The sequence below is a fragment of the Plectropomus leopardus genome, chromosome 7 (genome assembly GCF_008729295.1).
Source record: "Plectropomus leopardus isolate mb chromosome 7, YSFRI_Pleo_2.0, whole genome shotgun sequence".
Taxonomy (NCBI): domain Eukaryota; kingdom Metazoa; phylum Chordata; class Actinopteri; order Perciformes; family Serranidae; genus Plectropomus; species Plectropomus leopardus.
The window spans coordinates 32,086,579-32,104,666 of NC_056469.1; the positions used below are offsets into that span (position 1 = coordinate 32,086,579).

General features: G+C 38.0%; 1 protein-coding gene across 3 annotated transcripts in view; it reads right to left on the reverse strand.

Annotated features, from left to right (window-relative positions):
- dgkb (diacylglycerol kinase, beta) overlaps window positions 1–17,849 on the reverse strand; it is a 73,976-nt gene extending 56,127 nt beyond the window's left edge. For 2 of the 3 annotated variants that reach the window (XM_042489800.1, XM_042489799.1), the window contains exons 1-5: window positions 15,324–15,424; window positions 9,774–9,911; window positions 3,080–3,129; window positions 1,170–1,244; window positions 715–834 (exon numbers count right to left, since the gene is read on the reverse strand). In XM_042489800.1, coding sequence (XP_042345734.1) covers window positions 715–834; window positions 1,170–1,244; window positions 3,080–3,129; window positions 9,774–9,911; window positions 15,324–15,387 — 447 coding nt within the window. In that variant the 5' untranslated portion in view covers window positions 15,388–15,424. Of the gene's footprint in view, window positions 1–714; window positions 835–1,169; window positions 1,245–3,079; window positions 3,130–9,773; window positions 9,912–15,323; window positions 15,472–17,827 lie in introns of those variants that run through there. The other variant, XM_042489801.1, reaches the window with a different exon arrangement.
- Window positions 17,850–18,088: the final 239 nt, after the last annotated feature.

An 18,088-nucleotide genomic window follows, 5' to 3' on the forward strand; every position in this document is an offset into this window, starting at 1 on the left:
TCTATATGTGTCGGCCCTGCAATGGTCTGGCGACCTGTCCAGGGTGTACCCCGCCTTCCGCCCGATGACAGCTGGGATTGGCTCCAGCCCCCCCCGCGACCCTTACGAGGACAAGCGGTTACAGAAAATGACTGACTGACTGGCTTAGGTTGATGATAAATAAAGTACAGTTTCGGCATGGAAGCGCGATGTCCTGCTGTGGACAATGCCGCAGCTGAACATATTTTAGCCACCAAAAATAAATAAATAAATATATATATATTCAATATCTGTTTAAGTGCTTATTATATTGAAATATTTGCTCCTCTTTACCTTCCCCAACAGCTGATGGAGGCAGCAGGAGAGCAGTAACTCCACCGTTCAGTGGCGTAAAATGAAATATTGTTTTTCTCAGAGGAGTCTGGTGTTTTTGATATAACGACTTCAAATCTCTGTCAGTAAAGGCTGTCTTACAGAGAGTTCAAGCGGTGAAAAATATTGTAAATGTGGCATATACATGAATATATATAGAATATATAGAATATGTAATGGTTTAAACGCTCTTAGCATTAAAATGCATCTATTCTTCTTTGTAGCTTCCATGTTGTTTCCAATTTACAAACTCAAAGCACATGAAAACAACGAATTTGGAAGAACTACTTCCAAACTCGGAAACTACGACCCTCCGACATCACATGAACGCAGCAAATGGAGGCGGTCTCTGTGTGGACTCACCGTCTCCAGGCCCAGCAGGACCAGCAGTGGGATGGTGGTCATGCCTCCCTGGATCCACTCCTCCAGTGACACTGTGCCGTCGCGATCGTAGTCGATCTCCCGCATCATGTCCTGCAGGATCTACAGTGACAGAAGTCAAAAGAGAAGAAGTGGAATTATTCAGCTTGTCAAAGAAGTTGTAAATTGGTGTAATTTTGGCTCCCTGTGTGGTTGAGAGAAAATCTGTGGAACATAAAAAAAAATGTGTTCAATGAGTTTTTAATAAGAGTTTTTAAGGCCCATACTTAATTTCTTTCAGTGCCATCTTTAGTGTCAACGTTGAGCTGCAAAAACATAATTGTTGTCGAAAAAAATGCTGAACAAGTGTCGAGTAACGAGCTAAGAGGTTTCCTTCACAGCACATTAATTCCACATCGCTGCTGATTTTTGTTAACTGGGTGAAACGTCTCTCTTACCGGTTTAAGCTCGGTCACGTCCCATTCCAGGTACTCGGCTACGTGCATCATCTGGGAGATAATGTGCTCCAGCTCCTGCGGTGAGACCACAGACAGCCAATTACAGGCACAAAAATACTGTATTTACCTTTCTGTATATTGCAGCCTTACAAGTTGATGTCGCCAAGTGTCTTTGGCGTGAATAGACTGATAAACAGCGTGTAATAGCAGGTTGGGAACGTCATTCTTCCGCACAGAAGAGCTGCAAAGAGAGAAACAAAGGCAGCGTGGGAAGAGCTCCGAAGTTGATGGTTTAATTACAATGGTTGCTTTTTGGGGGGGCAGACGGGGGTGATATTATTAACTGGTGGGATACTGAATCACTATGATGCACTTTGGACTTCTGTAATGTTTTGAGTTCAAATTAAGAGCTCATGCATTCAAAATAAAAGTATTTTTGTTTTATTTTCTCTGAAATCTGCATCATTAATATCGCTGTTTTGTGTCTGCTCTCTGTGCTCTTTTCTCTCTGTCCCAGTCAGTAATGGGATACTAATAATGGGATACATTACCAACACCCACCACCCACTCCACCCTTTCCCTCTTTAACCCTCTAATTACAACCTCCCCGCTCCCTCCTACGCACTTTCTATACATGCACATAAGCACTGGTCGCTTTCATTCATAAATAAACCCACAGCCAACTTTTCTCGTTAATTCTTTTTTTTGTCCTCTGTCCATTCATTTATTCACTCACACCACCTTTGGATGTGTCTCTTGTGCAGAATGGGAGCAAACTGGCTCTATGTACGGTTTACCCATAAAGCACTTACAATAAAATAGATAACATATATTGGAGAGAAAAAAAAATAAGGTTGATAAAAGTTTAAGATAAAAGTTAAAAAAGGTTACTGTAAATAAAATAGATTAGGGCAGGTGAAAAAGAGTAGAGTAGATGACAAAGAGTGGAACAGATAAAGTAGATTAAATAAATTATATAAAATACATTACACTCATAAAATAAAGCAGTAAAAAATAGATTAGATGAAATATAGTAAAGCAGATAATAAATAATAAAATAGAGAAGAGTGGATGTAATAAATTACATAAATAAATTAGAAAAAAGATTGCAGGAGATAAAGTAGAGTTGGGTTGATATAATAGAGTAGATTAAATAGATTACAATAGATAAAATAGAGTAGAGTAGATAAAATAGATTACAATTGATAAAATAGATTACAGTGGATAAAATTGAGTAAATAAATTGGATTAAATAAATTACTGTAGATAAAATAGATTACAATATATAAATAGATTACATTAGATATCTGATATTAAGTCCAGCAGAAATAAATTGTGACACAAAATGGAAACACTCAAGTAAAGTACCTCAAAATTGTACCAAAGTACTGCACATGAGTAAATTATTCATGTTTAATACCATGTCTTCATGTCTAATCATGTACTTTTGTTATTTTTATGTTTAGATGTTATCAATTACTGTTAACATCAAACAACTAAAATGGTGAAATAGAGCTGAAATGAGTGGTCATTTCATCAGTGAGTCATTGACAGAAATAATCTGCAGTTTTGTTAATTAATGCTTAAATAATCCTTTAAGGAAAAAAATAATAATTTTAGCTCCTCCTTTGTAATGATAAATCAAACATCTCTGGGTTTGACATGACTGTTGGATTTAGGAAATTTGTTGCATTTCTCACAGTTTTCTGACATTTTATTATGAAAACAATTACCTGGTTAATTAAGAATATAATCAACAGAAAAAAAAAAATATATATATAACTCATTAGAAAAGACTTATTTGTGATTTGAAATATTTAAAAAACAAAACAAACAAAAACACCAGCGTATTTTTAATTTTGAACAAGGAATTTCACATGACAGTTCATCTTTAAGAGGAAAATATTTACCGAGCTGTCCAAAGACCCGTTTCCATCAGTGTCATAGAGGCGAAACATAACTGTGGGAGACAAACAAACAAAATGTCAAGCTGCAGCGTACACACCCCGTCCTCTCCCTCCTCCCCCTGCTGAAGTGAACATTAGAGTCAGTTATTTGCAGGAGGAGCTCACAGCACTCTCCGCTCCATAAAGCAGCTTTTTATTTCGCTGTTTACTTCACTGCCTGCAAACACAAAGTGAGTCTCTGCAGTCGTAAGCATCTGAATGTTGCAACTTTAAGTGTCCCCCAATTACCACTCAAACGTGTCGCCATGGAAACAGACAGCTCCCCCATCACAGCTGTGACTGGCTCTCCCTCTGACATCACGGACATCAGAGTCGTGACAACAACAACAACAACAACAACATGACCTGCCTGCGGATCATTTCCATACTCGTGTCTAACCCACCTCCACCTCCAGCCCCGGGCCTCACGTGAGCCAGGAGCAGCAGAGGCTGCTGACATCAGAAGGAGCTGACGTCAGACCGCGGTTCGTCAGACCACAAACGAGGAGCTAAGTGACGGTTTCCTGAGGGAGGTGGGAGGGGCTGATGCTGGTGTCTGGTGTCAGAGGAGGTGACTGTGGTGACCCAAAGAGGTAATAAACTGCTGAAGATGATCAAAAGTGTTAACGTTTGTCTGCAGCATTAAAGGGCTGGACAGAGAAAAGTCTCTGAGTTAAAGAATCTCTGAAAATCCTTTTGGAAGACATTTACAATCGCTCCTAAATCGCTCCTAAATCGCTCCTAAATCGCTAGAACAGTGGTTCTCAACTGGTCCAGCCACACGTCTAGATTTCTCCTTAGTCATTAGTTCGAGGTCGGCACATACAAGAAATTACCACATAATCAAACAGACTTGACAAAATGTCAATTACAAATGGACTTAAAACATAATATAGTTTCTGAGATGTAAGGAATTTGGGGGCCGAGCATGGACATCTGCAGGAAAGAAAATCATCAGATTTTTATTTTTTATTTTTAAAGAAAACACGTTTTCTTCATTAAAAGAAAATATATGTATTCATTTTTCTTCTTTTAATATTTTTGGATTCTTTTTTTTTTTTTAACTTATTGTCAATGATTTTCTTCTTTTTTTAAAAAAAAATGGTGATTCTTGAACAAACCCCCAAAATCATAACACCAAAAACAGGGCAATAAAATAGTAACTGTTCTCAAAAAGAGAAACTTTCTCACTCTACAGCAGGAAATCACACTTCAAAATAAAGGCTCAGTGCTGCAAATTCACTGTACTACAAAATAAAGTGAGCTTTTCACAAACGTGACAAAGTCGGGATTCCTGTGACTCACTTTTGGACCGCAACCCACCAGTCAGGAACCACTGCTCTAGAAGACTTTGAGTCTTTAGTCCAAATATTGAGTCTGCTGTAAGAATTCAATTTTGGGCAGATGTCTTTGTTTGGGTTCAATAAAACTGTAAACAAGCATGAAATGCAAATATGTGCACAGGTGAAAGTCATTAGAATATTTATCCACCTAAGACAATATAATATAAAAATGATCAAAGTGTATTTTGTCACAGTGAAGTGCATCTCAACATAAATTTTAAGTCTTCATATATGTCTTAGTTTATTCTTGTTTATTCATTTCCAAACTTCTTTATGGATTTTTCTCTTTTTCATGCTCATCAGTTTGTTATTCTTGTATTTAACTTAAACACTTAAACACACACTCAAAAATCATCTTATTTTGTTCTACATTATCTCCCATCTTCGAGTTTTTCAAGGTGTTTTTGAAACTTTCAAATCAGAAAATGTGTTTATGAGCAGAATGTGTTTATGAGCTTAACAAGAGAGATTTATTGAAACTAGTTATTGCTGTTTAATAATGACATATCATTCTTTCCTAAATATGCTAAAGGTATATGGCAATTACATTTTTCTTTCTTCAGTGACATCATTTGTAGCAAAAAGCTAAAAAAAAATGAACATGATAATCTTAACATAATCTTAAAGACTTAAACGTACATATTCACTTAATGCATTTCTATCTATAATGCAAAACACTGTTTTTGTTTTTGTGAATTTAGGGCTTGATTCTGTGATACTCAGTATTGTTTTATTGTACTGTCACTCAAAAAGATACCTGAAACATAGGAATCATTAACAAGCTCTGAGTTAATAACAAATGTCATTTTTATCTGCACTTGATCACCAGATTTTTACTCATTTCAGATGATCCTAAAGAAATATCAGCTTTGAGAGAAGTTAATTGAAAACTGGAGCAGTTCTGTAATTATCCAGTAGAGGGAAACATCCACCAGAGAAACAACAGCAGTGTGGCTCACAGAGCGATAGAGGGCTCAAAAAGACATCATCCACAGACAAATCCATGATGTGCTCACACACAGGCAGCATCGGTTGAATTATTTAGTCCTTGTGCTTAATGAGAGCTACTCTACTCAATAATTCAGCAGATGGATGAGAATTACAGCAACACAGAAAAAAAACTCTGATGTCCAATTAAGCAATGCAACCTTGTGAATAAATGATGTGATAAATGCAATTAAGGGATGTGGGAAGACGTGTCGATAAACTCCGACCATGAGGCAGCGAACAGCCCTGTGGAGAGGATTCATGGGAGCTGCAAAGATCGTCTCCAGAGATGTCAGATAAAGAAAAGTGATGCAATTAAAAAGAAAAGCTCCACCTGAAAACATGAAGGGCACTAACTTTGGTTGTGAGCTCAAAGAGCAATTAATATTTTCACCAAAAGGGAAAATAAAACAACAGAGGAAGTCGCAGTTTGATCGAATGTACTTGTTAATGACCAAATCCTGCAGAGAAAACTAAATGCTAAATGCACAAAAAGACTGACACATAAAGAACATAGCTGGCAAATATTTAGATAGAAAACAATATCAATGAAACACTGCACTGCTTGGAGAAAACCCCAAATCTTGTATTAGTTATAAAAAGGCTACAATAATTACTCTTAATAATTATTAATAATAATAATAATAATAATTAATAATTATTAATGTTCTGTGCGTCAGGTTAAAGTATCCTGATGTCATGTTGACCTCACAGACAGGACTTTGTGTGGATAAGCAGCCTGAAGAATCTGAGGCGGAGATAATCTCATTGGTTGAGTTAAACCTCAGTGGAAAACTAAGGTCAAGACTATAAAATGAACAAACATGAATGCTTACATATTTGGTATTCATTAATTCGTGTCCTTCCATTGTTTCGTATCTGACGCAGAGCCAATCTGAGCTACAAATTCGTGCTAAAGAAGTGTTGTGAGTCCTTCAGGAGATATAATTCACAGTTCAATGACTGTTTTTTTGGACTCAATACCTAAGCAAAATAGTTGTTTGCGTGTTTTCACACTAGTTGTTTCAGTCAGTCGAAAAATGGCTTTTTGGCATCACCTGAACTACCAACTCATCGAGCGGTAAAACCTTTCTTGCAATAAATGGGAGTGTCTTTTCAAAATTGACGTGTTTCCATCAGGCGTATTTTATATTAGCAATTTCAATGTGCACAATTTGAAGGTTAATGGAAACCCCCTGCAGTGATTTCCCTGATCTATCATGCCTGGCACATTTCAGTGTCAGATTTTAAGAACAGCACTGACAGCCCCCCCCCAAGTAAAGGAATGTGAAAACACCTCTCTAGTGACAAACTCTGCAGAGATTCAGCAGAGTCAAGGTCATTTTAGGGGACATAAACACAATTTTGAGCGTAGGGCAACTTTAAATAAAATATTTCAGTGTTTCTTCCACAAACTGATGCAGGCTGATGTGAAAAGTGAGGAGATCATTTTAAATATTCAGTCAGATTATCACATGCATGCACAGAAAAGGCCACATCTATCACAATAAATAAGTTAACAAATAAAAAAAAATGGCTAAAGAAGAGGAGAAGCAGCATGTGATCTCATGACTCTGGACAATACTTGTTTAAAACTATTTAGCAGAACATGTCAAACAAAGATCCAGTCACACAGTTAAACTCTGAGCATGAAAGTTATGTCACACTGCAGGTAACCGTAGCAACAGTAACACTTTGAAACTTACAACAAAACAAACTTTAAGAAAAAAAAAAGAAAAAAAAGGACAAAGCCTAACTTGCTTTGCTTTGATTAGTGGCGCTGGCATCAACATGGTAATAATACACTCAGAGGTTCCTCATATAAAGAACAGACTGCTTACAGCCTCCACCTCATCTGTTATCCTCACACATCAGGACTGTGGCTGCAGCTCAACACTGCACAGTCCCACTCAGGAAAACTGCCTTAAGCTGCATCTTTTCCTTTAGAGCATCTCATCAATGAAACACAGTACCATGATCAATCATCATTCATTTAAGTGTAATGTTAAGAAATGGTTTATTAAAAACCAACAATGTCAGCACTGATTTCAGGCTTGCTTTACCTAATTTAAAATGACTGCAGTTACACTCTACCTGCATCATTTGCCAATTAGATTTTATCTGCTTACATTCTCAAATTGTGTTGTATATTCTTAACTTGTGCATGTCTAACTGTATTGTGTGCCTTTTTATCTTAACTGCGTTCTGAGGATTCATCCACTGCAAGCTGGAAACAAACTAACAGCTCTCCAGTTTGTATATTGCAAAGATTTCCAAGTTGCAATGTTTCAAAATTTGACAAAATAGTTACGATCGGAGATCTGCAGATATAAAAACACAAGGCCTCACCTGCTCACACCACAGCCACTACCACTCATTTAATTCGACTGTTACAGCAGCGCCATTAAACGTGATGATTTATTCTCTGTTAGCTGGAAACAAACCAACAGCTCTCCAGTTCAAATTTTAATAGTATTTTCAAGTCATAGTAGTGCTCCATGGTCACAAAATGTAACTAAATAGTCACGGTGTGGAGCTCTGCAAAAGCCATGCTTTTTGTGTGTGTGTCTGTGAGAGAACCGTAGGGGAAAAAACGAAACGCTGAAGTGAGTCTCATGTTAAAAAACAATGAGACAACTTACACTCAATGTTTGCAATAAAGTCATTTTATACATCACACTGGAACAAGCCGCAAAACATCTAGTATATTCGATTCATCATCCACCCCTATAACAAACATTTTCATCTTTTGTGTAGACTAGCATTGCAACCATAACTGACTGCTGTGCATCTGTATTTAGCCTTCACAGACCCTCATAGAGCATCCCGCCCCCTCCAGGCTGCAGCAGGAGAACATACACGCTGCGGGAGCGAGCAGTCATGGTTGGAGATCCAGCAAAAACGGGACTGAGAAAACAGTCCCACGCAGGGCTCAGCAGGAGCCAAAAGACAACACAGATACCAACCTGTATGTGACATCACAGCAACACATTTAATGAGCTCTCGCTTAACAATCCTTAATGTTTAATGTTTCTGTCCATCAGCAGAGCAAAAATATTGCAGACATCCTCGAATATCAGAAGTTAGATTTCAAGCAAGAGCAGCTTTCCTACAGACATCCAGGCGGTATTAAGTAGCAGTGAGTTTGCTGAAAATCAGCAGGTAATAACAGCTATCATTATAACAGTGGTGGGAGTGAAAAATTATCCACATTGGAACTCCAGACGGGATTAAAATCACTGACCAGCACAGGTGATGCTAAAATAACTCCACCTCCTGAGAGAAATAAATCCAGTGCACATGGGGTTTAATTCTGCATATTTGGCTTTTTCTTGAAACAAAAAGAGGACAAGAGGCAGCTCTGAGATTACATTAAATTACCTCGACAGCTAAAGGCTAGCGTGTTTATTTAAAACCAGACAGATCAGCTTCTTAGTGTGGCTTGATGTTGCATTTTTCCCAAAGCAACAGAGCAAAGATTCATGATTTGTCCTCTCGTAGCCTTTGTCTTTTCCACTGGGCTTCAGTCTGACCTCACTTAGCCTCACAAACTGCCTTCCGCCCACCGAGGTTTGAGTCAACCGATGACATTAAGTCTGCCTCCTGATGGCTCAGTTGGCCAGTGGTGTATTTAATTTTTTTTATTCTTTTCCTAGTGTTTCTTTCACAGGGTTAATACACATTTTTACTTTTCCATGACTTTGCAGCAAATTTTAAAGACCAAACATTCTCTGAAACAACCAGCGATACTACTTATCTGTTCATTTTCACTACAACAGAATAGCATTTTGAAATTGTATTTCTTTTAAAGAGAACTAAATATTTTTACATAACTTACAGACTGTTCATTATTTATGGGGGTGGTGGAAGCAATTTGTAAAGAAAAATTTAGGCAATTTTTTAGAATTTTTGGCAATTTTTGAAGACAAAAATGTGTGATTCTTTTTTCTTAAAAAATTATTGGCATCTTCTTTTTTTCTTCGAAAATTACATCATTTAATTAAGCAAGAGACTGTTAAAACAGAAATAATTGTAGGGTTTTCAAATTTCCAACTATCCTTGAACACCTCTTTTGTTATTATACACTTTTCAAGACAGAATTCCACAACTTTCCCAAAACTTTCAGGGTCTATTTAGTTTTCCAAAACCTTTTCAGGACTGGAAACTGTTACATGCAAATTCCATGACTTCTCCAGGGTTTTCATGACAAAACAAACCCTGCTTTAATTTCTGCAATCCATAAACCATGTATGAGGAGTTGTCTGCCTTCACTGGATTTTAGATGCTTGTGACACATACAGAAAAATCAAATATGAGAAGACACTCACACTCGAGCTTGTCCTCAGGACGCCCGCCCTCCAGCAATGAGAGGTAACACACGATGTCCTTCAGCTGCACCGTATCCAGAGGCTGTGGCAGCACGGCCGTCTTCAGAGGGGTCGAGTTGCTTTTGATCAGCTTCAGCCCTGTAGGGAGACGGACATTAAAGGTCAAAACATCCTCCACAAACCTCTAATGTTAGCCCAACAACCTGCTGGCCCGACATTAGTCATACAGTTGGATTGATCAATGGTGGGCGGCGTCCAGCTCACCGAAAGGCGAACAAACAAATGGTCCAGTTTTAGCCTCAAACAAGAGTTTGTTTTCAGAGCCGGGCTATGTCATTGCAAGTGAATTAGAGGATTAAGGGTCTATACTGTACAACGCTATTATCTCATTGTGTTCGGAGGCACAGGGCGGTAAAGGTCAACACATAATGTAAAGTCATTAACATGTCCCCCCATCGATTGCCCTCTCTAGTTATCTGATCTTACCGGTAAATGTACACAAGCTACTGTCAGCAGTCACATCCAGCTCAATGCAGCGTTTTCAGTGGCACAGTGTAGTTTTTCTCAGTGGTATAATTCAATATTTTGTTTTCATGTCAGTGTAACACAAGTTAATTCTAACATACAAAAAGCAAGTAAAAATACACACTCCTCCACAATAATGTAGTCTGCTCTGGTAAAAAAAACAATGGTAATCTATAGAGTGGCTGGTAGATTTTCAAGTCCACCAGCCACAAAGCAGGTAGACACAAAAGTTCATTTCCAACCCTGAACTTAAGCAATTTTTTTGAAATGTCAATGAAACAAAATTGCAAGATGACTGAGTGATGTTGTGCGACTTCTCCTCTTGTGATATCACTCCAGTAATCATGGGGATGGATGTTTAAAACATTAGCAGATTTATTTCTATTTCAGCCGCCACGATCACCGTCATTATTTTTAATCCAAGGCGATGCAGGCGTGTGACGTGAGCGATAATGGAAAGGCGAGCGCCTTATACGTGGAAGCGGCCACGTATGAGGGATTTTTGGGAGGTGATAGTCCACGATTTCACAGAGGAACTGTTGTGACCAATAAAAACAAAAAAAACTTTTTCCACTGTAGTTTTGCCAAATATAGATTTTTCGAACAGCCTGGAATACCACCTCATTCAAGCATAAAAACTCTTTTTTGTGAATTTTTGAAATGCCATTCCCATTCCCACATATTTTTTATTTGCAGTTTCAATTTGCACAATTTGAGGGTTAATTGACACCTGCCTGACAATGTGTACACTGATCAAAACGAGCCTCCTTTGCAGGATGGCCAGATTCACACTCACAGATAGTAGCAGCAGAAATGCTGCCTTTTTGTGTCGATACACTGGGCACACCCCGCTGGAAGGAGACCCATGGCAAACCCAAAACATGCCAAAATGATTACAAATTGCTCCTGGTCTAAAAAGGCTTCAGAGTAAGTAGTGGAAAATGGATGGATTGAAGATAAGGACTGACTTTCATCTATGACAACGAAACGAGTAAAAGAAACTGAGCAGTTAATTCTCATTTCTGAGATGGTGAAAGTCAGCATGACTCCCGTGGCGTGCACCACATACTGAAGGCACATTAATGAATCTGCTATCAGTCTTCACTACAGTGCTCTCACCGAAGCTACGATAATTTATTCATGAAGTCAGTGCGTACACTCTGCTACAGCTGCCATAAACTCTACTCTCTAAACAAGTTATTATGCTGTTTGCTTCTAAAAGTACGGTACGGGAAAATAAACCCTTTAATAATGTTATGAACAAAGGCTCCTGTGTGCACACAGCAGCAGTTTGTGGGAGATGGGACTTGTTAGTTCTCCTATCTGATGAGCATCTGGGGTGGTGGGAGGACTTTACAATTAACAAAAGTGGATCAATGAGGCCTGAACAACAGCCTCACATACTGCAGGCTGCACGGATTCAGCTCCTCTTGTGCTCTGTGAGGTAACTGGGGCAAACAATGTGCATTAAATATTGAATGCACACGAGTCAAACTGCTACCAAAAGGACAGATCAGGCGAGGTGATGTATTAAATTTTACAGCTTTCAGCCTGATATTACATTTTTTAGTCAAATTTACATTAAATGAACAGAATATTTGGGTCTCTTTATTAGATTATGCACAAATCTTGAATAAAATAATTTAGCGCTTCGCCAAGAGTTAAATATTTGAATTAAGGTAGCAAGTAGGTTTTAACTTTAAGATAACAGCAAGAAAAGAAAATGAATTTAAGGGAGTATTTTATGTATTGGGTGTAATGTCACTCTTAATATTTGGCAATTTTAATTTCTGCAAACCGCCAATATGTTACAGTTTCACACCATATAAACATTTCTAAAGCGATAAAATATGAGCTGACTGTCATCGAGTGGATGGTGTAACAGTTACCAAGCTGCAACCAAAATTGGTTGTTTTCTAGCAAGTCATTGCTGTTTTTCAAGCAGATTTGTAGCCCCTAAACGTGGGTGTTTCAAGAAGCTGTTGCTGTTTCCTGCTTCTTTTTGGCCCTAAAGCGTGTGTTTTTAAGAAACCTGCTGGTGTGTTTTTCAATGGTTTTTCTGCGTTTTTTAAGGTACCTGCGGCTGCGTTTCAAAAAGCAGATGTCTACATGGACATCGCTGCTTTTTCAGCTGGTATTTTGCCCCAAAACCAGGCCAAAACCTAATCTTTAGCTAACTACAACTAAATGGTTTTTGTGCCTGCACCTAACCCCATGTTAACCAAAGCAATGTTGAAAAACAAAGTTTCAATGTACCTGCTACATAATAATGTTCTAATATAACATATCTGAGGTTTGCAGAATCATACATTTTTTCTGGTGACTGAGTTGAAATAAATTATTTCAGAATATATAATGGAAGAAGTTATCAATTCATTTTTAGTCTTGAAATTATGCCAGCATGGGAATCATCTGCTGCATCCACAGATTTACAGTTGTACTTTAACAACCTGACTTTTTACTGAAAATGTGCTTCCATTGTGCTCAATTCCCTGGCGGACTTTTCTTCAATTTCCAGCCACTGAATGCTGCCAGCAACAGGGGACCATTATTTTATTTTCTAATGCACTCTTCTGATCCTCGATGACAGGACAATCTCTGCTGTAGTAAAGTGGAGCAAAAGTAGGTAAGAACAAGCAATTCTATTATTTTAACCATTATATCTGTGCTTTTTGTGGACATCGACATTAAAACTATTTGTTTTAACACTACACGCTCAGCTGTAGCTCATTAAGTCTGCAGCAGTTATTAACCTAACACGCAAAAACTACACCTAGAAGTGTAGTCCTTTAAAATTACTTATTTTGCCTTCACAAATATTTGATAATGCACCAGTTATTTCCAAGTAATTTCAAGTAAATATAAATATTTGCTCTAACTTAGGCTTTTAGAAGGTATTTGACGATTCCTCCCCTCCAAGATAGTTTTCTTGTGGCTGTGAAATATGATAATTTTGTTTTCGGGCCTTGTTTGTGTCCTATTTCCACAGTCATCTGCAAATCATGTCAAGACACTTTTAATATGAGCGCTAATTGTATGTACTTGACAGAAGAAACCATCCTTGTTAGTAAAATGGCCAAAATGCACCCCCCTTGTTTACCTGCCATCCCTCTTCATCCCCTGGGTCCAGACCCAGACATCTTAGCTGACCCAGACATATAACTAATAATTTATTGAGAATTTTTAACTTTAGACAGAGCATTTCTGCTTAAAAGCTTCTATTTAAAAGCTTATCAAACCAGATCATAAGGTCTGCACACTGTAGGGTCCAAATTAATAGTTTATTCTATATTTATTTTTTCTTTTCTTTAAAGGCAAAGTATTGATCTACTAGGGCTGTCCCTTAAAAAGTCTGAGATTGGAATCAAGAGTCAGAGACCCTCAGTCGACTGCGTTTAGTCAAGCAGTCATTTTTTTTTGTGTGCAGTGAATTCTGGGGATGTTTTGGTCCCCAGATTTTGCTGCGGAGTGAGTGGTCTTGACTTTCACACTACTCTTTGGCACAAGAAGTTGACACATGCAGGCAGCAGCACGGAGGAGGAGAGAGGAGAGACCTTCTGCTCAGTGGTGAATTAAAAGCTCACCGCAACTTAATACAACACAATCTCTGGCTTTTGTTTGATATCTAGTGTTGACAAAAAATTAAGCAAATTTACATCCCACAATAAGCGACGTTAGCTTGTTGACTACATTAAGTGAATACCGCCGTCAAACTGAACTTTCTGCAGAGCTGCTCAAACTGTCAAACTATGTATAAATAGTAGAATATTTGTACTGAACAATCAAATCTGATTCGACTGGAATAACTCTGAGTCAGGTACAGCCCTACACTCGATCTCCTTCAGACGAGACAAGCCTCGCAGTGAGTTTCTTGGTCTTGCACCTGAGTATTTTTTCCTGGATGTGTGCACATTCACACCCTCTTCCATCGGTAAAACCTTCGAAACCTGAGCAAACTGGCTTGATTTCTTACAAAAACATGAAAGCAATGAGCAACTTAGGAAGAAATGGCCCAAAATTAAGCAAAGAGAAAAAAGTAAAATGTACAAGACATATACAAATAAAATTTGCAAGAAAAACCATAAATACATAAGTATTTAATAACAAAGAAAAGAGTAAAAACAAACAAATAAGAAAATGACCTGGGAAAAAAAGTGCTTAAAAAAATCAAATCTGTAAAATATTTTTAGAATATATAATTAAAATAATTACAAGTAGAGTTTTTAGACATTTCGCTGGCTTTTTAAAAAATAATTCTTAATACACGGATTTCTTGCAATTTGAGGGTCATTTTCTTTACAAGTTGCTCATTGTCTTTTTTCCTATGTTTTAAAACACAAGCAAGACAATTTTGAGTGTTTCAATATTTTTAAACACTCAAACATTCCCAAGCCCAACACTCCCAAGCAAGAGCTTGGAAGTGTTGGGTGTAGGACACAAGAAAGGAGCCATTGGGCCCCCAACTTCATGCCCCTGGCCAATATTTGTTCTGAGTCATGGATCACTGTATTGCAACTCAAGAGATCCAATCCCAAGATGGTCTCTATTTATTATTATTCACCCGAAATATCAGGTAGTCAAAGAGGTGTGAAGCCAGGTGTAAGTGTGGGGAGTGTTGGCTTTACTATCAGTAACTCATTACAACACCAGAATGAAATTAGTATAAATGTTGCAAACAAACAAAACCATCGCCAAGACAATTGGCAGCCACTGAACTACAATTTACATTGTGTGCCACCGCGCTGAACTTGGCAGGAAATCTGTTATCTGACGGCACAAAAACAACAAATAAACAGAAACTGTGCAGCTTTTACACAGCAAAGAAAGTAGCTCATCTTAAATAAATTAAAAAGAATAAGCCACTAAGAAAATGCTGTGAGGGCAAGAAGTAAGTGATAAATTATCTGTACCTTAGCAACGAAAGTTGCAATGGTTTCTCACCCATTTCAGTTACTACAAAACACCAACATGCTGTGTTTACAGCTCGAGGGTTTGTTATGATTAAGACTTCCTTTCTACACTTACCAGAGACTCTGGGTTTGTCAGAAGATGAGGGACTGGGTTTGGGTCCCTTATTGCTGAACGTCATGAAGAGGTGTTGACAGAACTCTTCGGGGAGTTCGCTCTCCAGGAACGTCTGCATGAAGACCTTGAAGCCCTCAAAGTCAATCTCCTAAAAAAACCACGACAGAAATATAGCGTGTTATTTGTCAAGTCGAATTGCTGGTTGCCTTAAAGGCTTCAAGCAAATGCATTTTCAGTATGAAGAGAGCGTGTTGGTGTGTTTCACTTTCGGGGAAATCTGTGGCTGCTTGCGATAAATGTTGCAGAATTCATGTGACAGATTTCTGCACTTTGGAAGATGGATGAGGTGCTGTGTTGGGGTTTGTGAGCGGTGAAATCTAGAGTGGTTCTGCAGCTTTTATATTTTCATTCAATGCTCTGTGGTCTCTTCTACTATCCATTTAGGCGTACATCTTCATCCACCCTTCTGATTATTTTATTAGCTGATTGTTTAAATCTGTGAATTGTTAATGTTGTCTTACATTTTTCGAATCAACAGACATATTACCAGTTCAAGAAAGACATTTTACATTTCCCTGCAAATGGCTGCATGTCCTCCAGAAATATCTTCCAGTTTGTTTCTCACTAAATCATTTTTTAGTGCTTCACCGCTGCTTGACAGAGTTGAGGTACTCAGTGAGAAAATACATGAACAGTCAGCAAAACACAGCAACAATAAATCAGAGAGAGAGGAAGAGATAGCAGTTACCTGACTGAGGATTTCCTGCTTCTAAATCCGCAGCATTGAGGAAAGAAAGAACACGTTCATGGACTCATCATGAAGTTATCACAATTAAAATGTGCAAAGGCCACGAAGACACGATGTATGTGAATTTCTTAATTAGCTGACACTTTATCGAGGCTATCATCGTAACTGTCATAGAGCTATTATTGCATGCATGCATGGATGTTTCGAAATATTGAACAATGTGAGCTGAGATCCTGGTGTTTATGCGCTTTATTTTACCGAAACACACAGTGAAAACATGTTTTTTTGTGTGTGTTTCTGTGTGTGTTTGTGTGTCTGTGTGAAGAGTTTTATAAATAGTGAAAACTTCTTCTACAAACCTCATCAACACTACTACACAACTTTCAAAGCTAAATACAAAACTCCAACCTTGAAATGCTGTTAGGATGATTTAACTGGATAAATAGTTCAGCTGCTGATCTGCTTCTTCCAATGACTTTAAATGCTAGAATAGCAGCTTAAAAAGTCAGCTGTGTGTCAAAATATTCACTGAAATAAGTCTGATTGAAGCAGAGTGAAAAATCTATACGAATAGAAGCAGAACGGACACGGCCAGCTTGTCAAATCATTGCCTTTGCAGGTGTTTTAGCGGGCTAACTTCCATCTAAACTTCCATATAAACCTCTGAATAAAGGTGTGCCCAAACTTTTTATGTAGAGAAATAGCAGTGCATATAACTCCAAAAATATATTTCACAGCATCAAAAGGTGCACGGTAGAGACGGAAATAAGAAAAAAGCAATACCACCGGCACTCATTGTTTAGCTGAAACGTTTCTGTGGCCATGATTTTCCTAACTAAATAAATAAGTGAAGTCTTCTGAGTTTTTTTAGTTTAATTTAGTACGTGCACAAATAAAGTGAAGACGTCTCTGTTCAGGGCATATTGTACACCAGTTAACACTGCTTAATTGTGGCCAAGATACATTAAAGGCAGGTTTACAGTTGCAGGTAGCTTCTAATAATGCTGTGAGAATATTACTGCAGAGACCTGGGTGATGCAGTGCCAGTGAAATGTTAGAGGCTGCAGGACTCAATACCCTCAAAGCTGCTATAAGGAGTCTCATGTATACATTTATTTGGTGGCTTAATGACTCTGAGAATGAAATAATACTAGTTCTATTTTGACAAAAGGTAAAGCACTACATGTTACCATTCCCAGCTGTGGAGACACTGGTATAGTTGTCTCTTTGTAAGACATTAACATACACTGATTAATTTTTAGACGATGATTTTATACTGAATTTATGTCTCTATTGTATGTTATGTTTTTGTCTTTTTATATGCACTGAGTCTGGAATAAAGGATTGAACTGAGTTTTTTTCCTTGGATGGCCAACACTGAAACTTAACGGTGGGCCGTGGGCCAAAACACCTATTATACAGCGCTGAATAATGCTAAGATGCTAAATGGTATTTGGATATCAAGTTCCCTTAAATGTTATGTCTTTTGTCCGCTCAATACTTTTTCACTCAAACGGACTTCCTGCTACAAGTGTCCCTCTGCCCACCATGCTCAGATTATGAAAAAAGATTAATGATGAGGGACAGGGCGGAAAAATCGATTCACAAACGATTCTCGTTTTTAACTATTCAGAATCGATTCAAAAATCCTAAACATCGATTATAACCTATGTTTACTAAACATATTTACTAAATATAGTCTATTCCTAATCCCCTAACATTTAAACATTTAGAAAAGTCTTAATAAGTTTGAGACCGTTTGTCGGGTCGTCTGTGCCGTTCAGAGGGAAACTCCGGTCCTCAGTGTCCAGCCTGGAATTCAGATGTTTTTACGGGACCTTGTTCAATAAATAGACACTGATAGATCCGATATTGGGTGTCTTCCGTCTATATTTCATCCATATTTCGATGATAAAAGTACATTAGCGTCGATGCTAAATGCCATATTGGTTTCCCATAGTTCCTTTGGAAAGAGGTCAGAGGTTTGTTTCCGTCTTGTCCACCAATCGGAAGACGA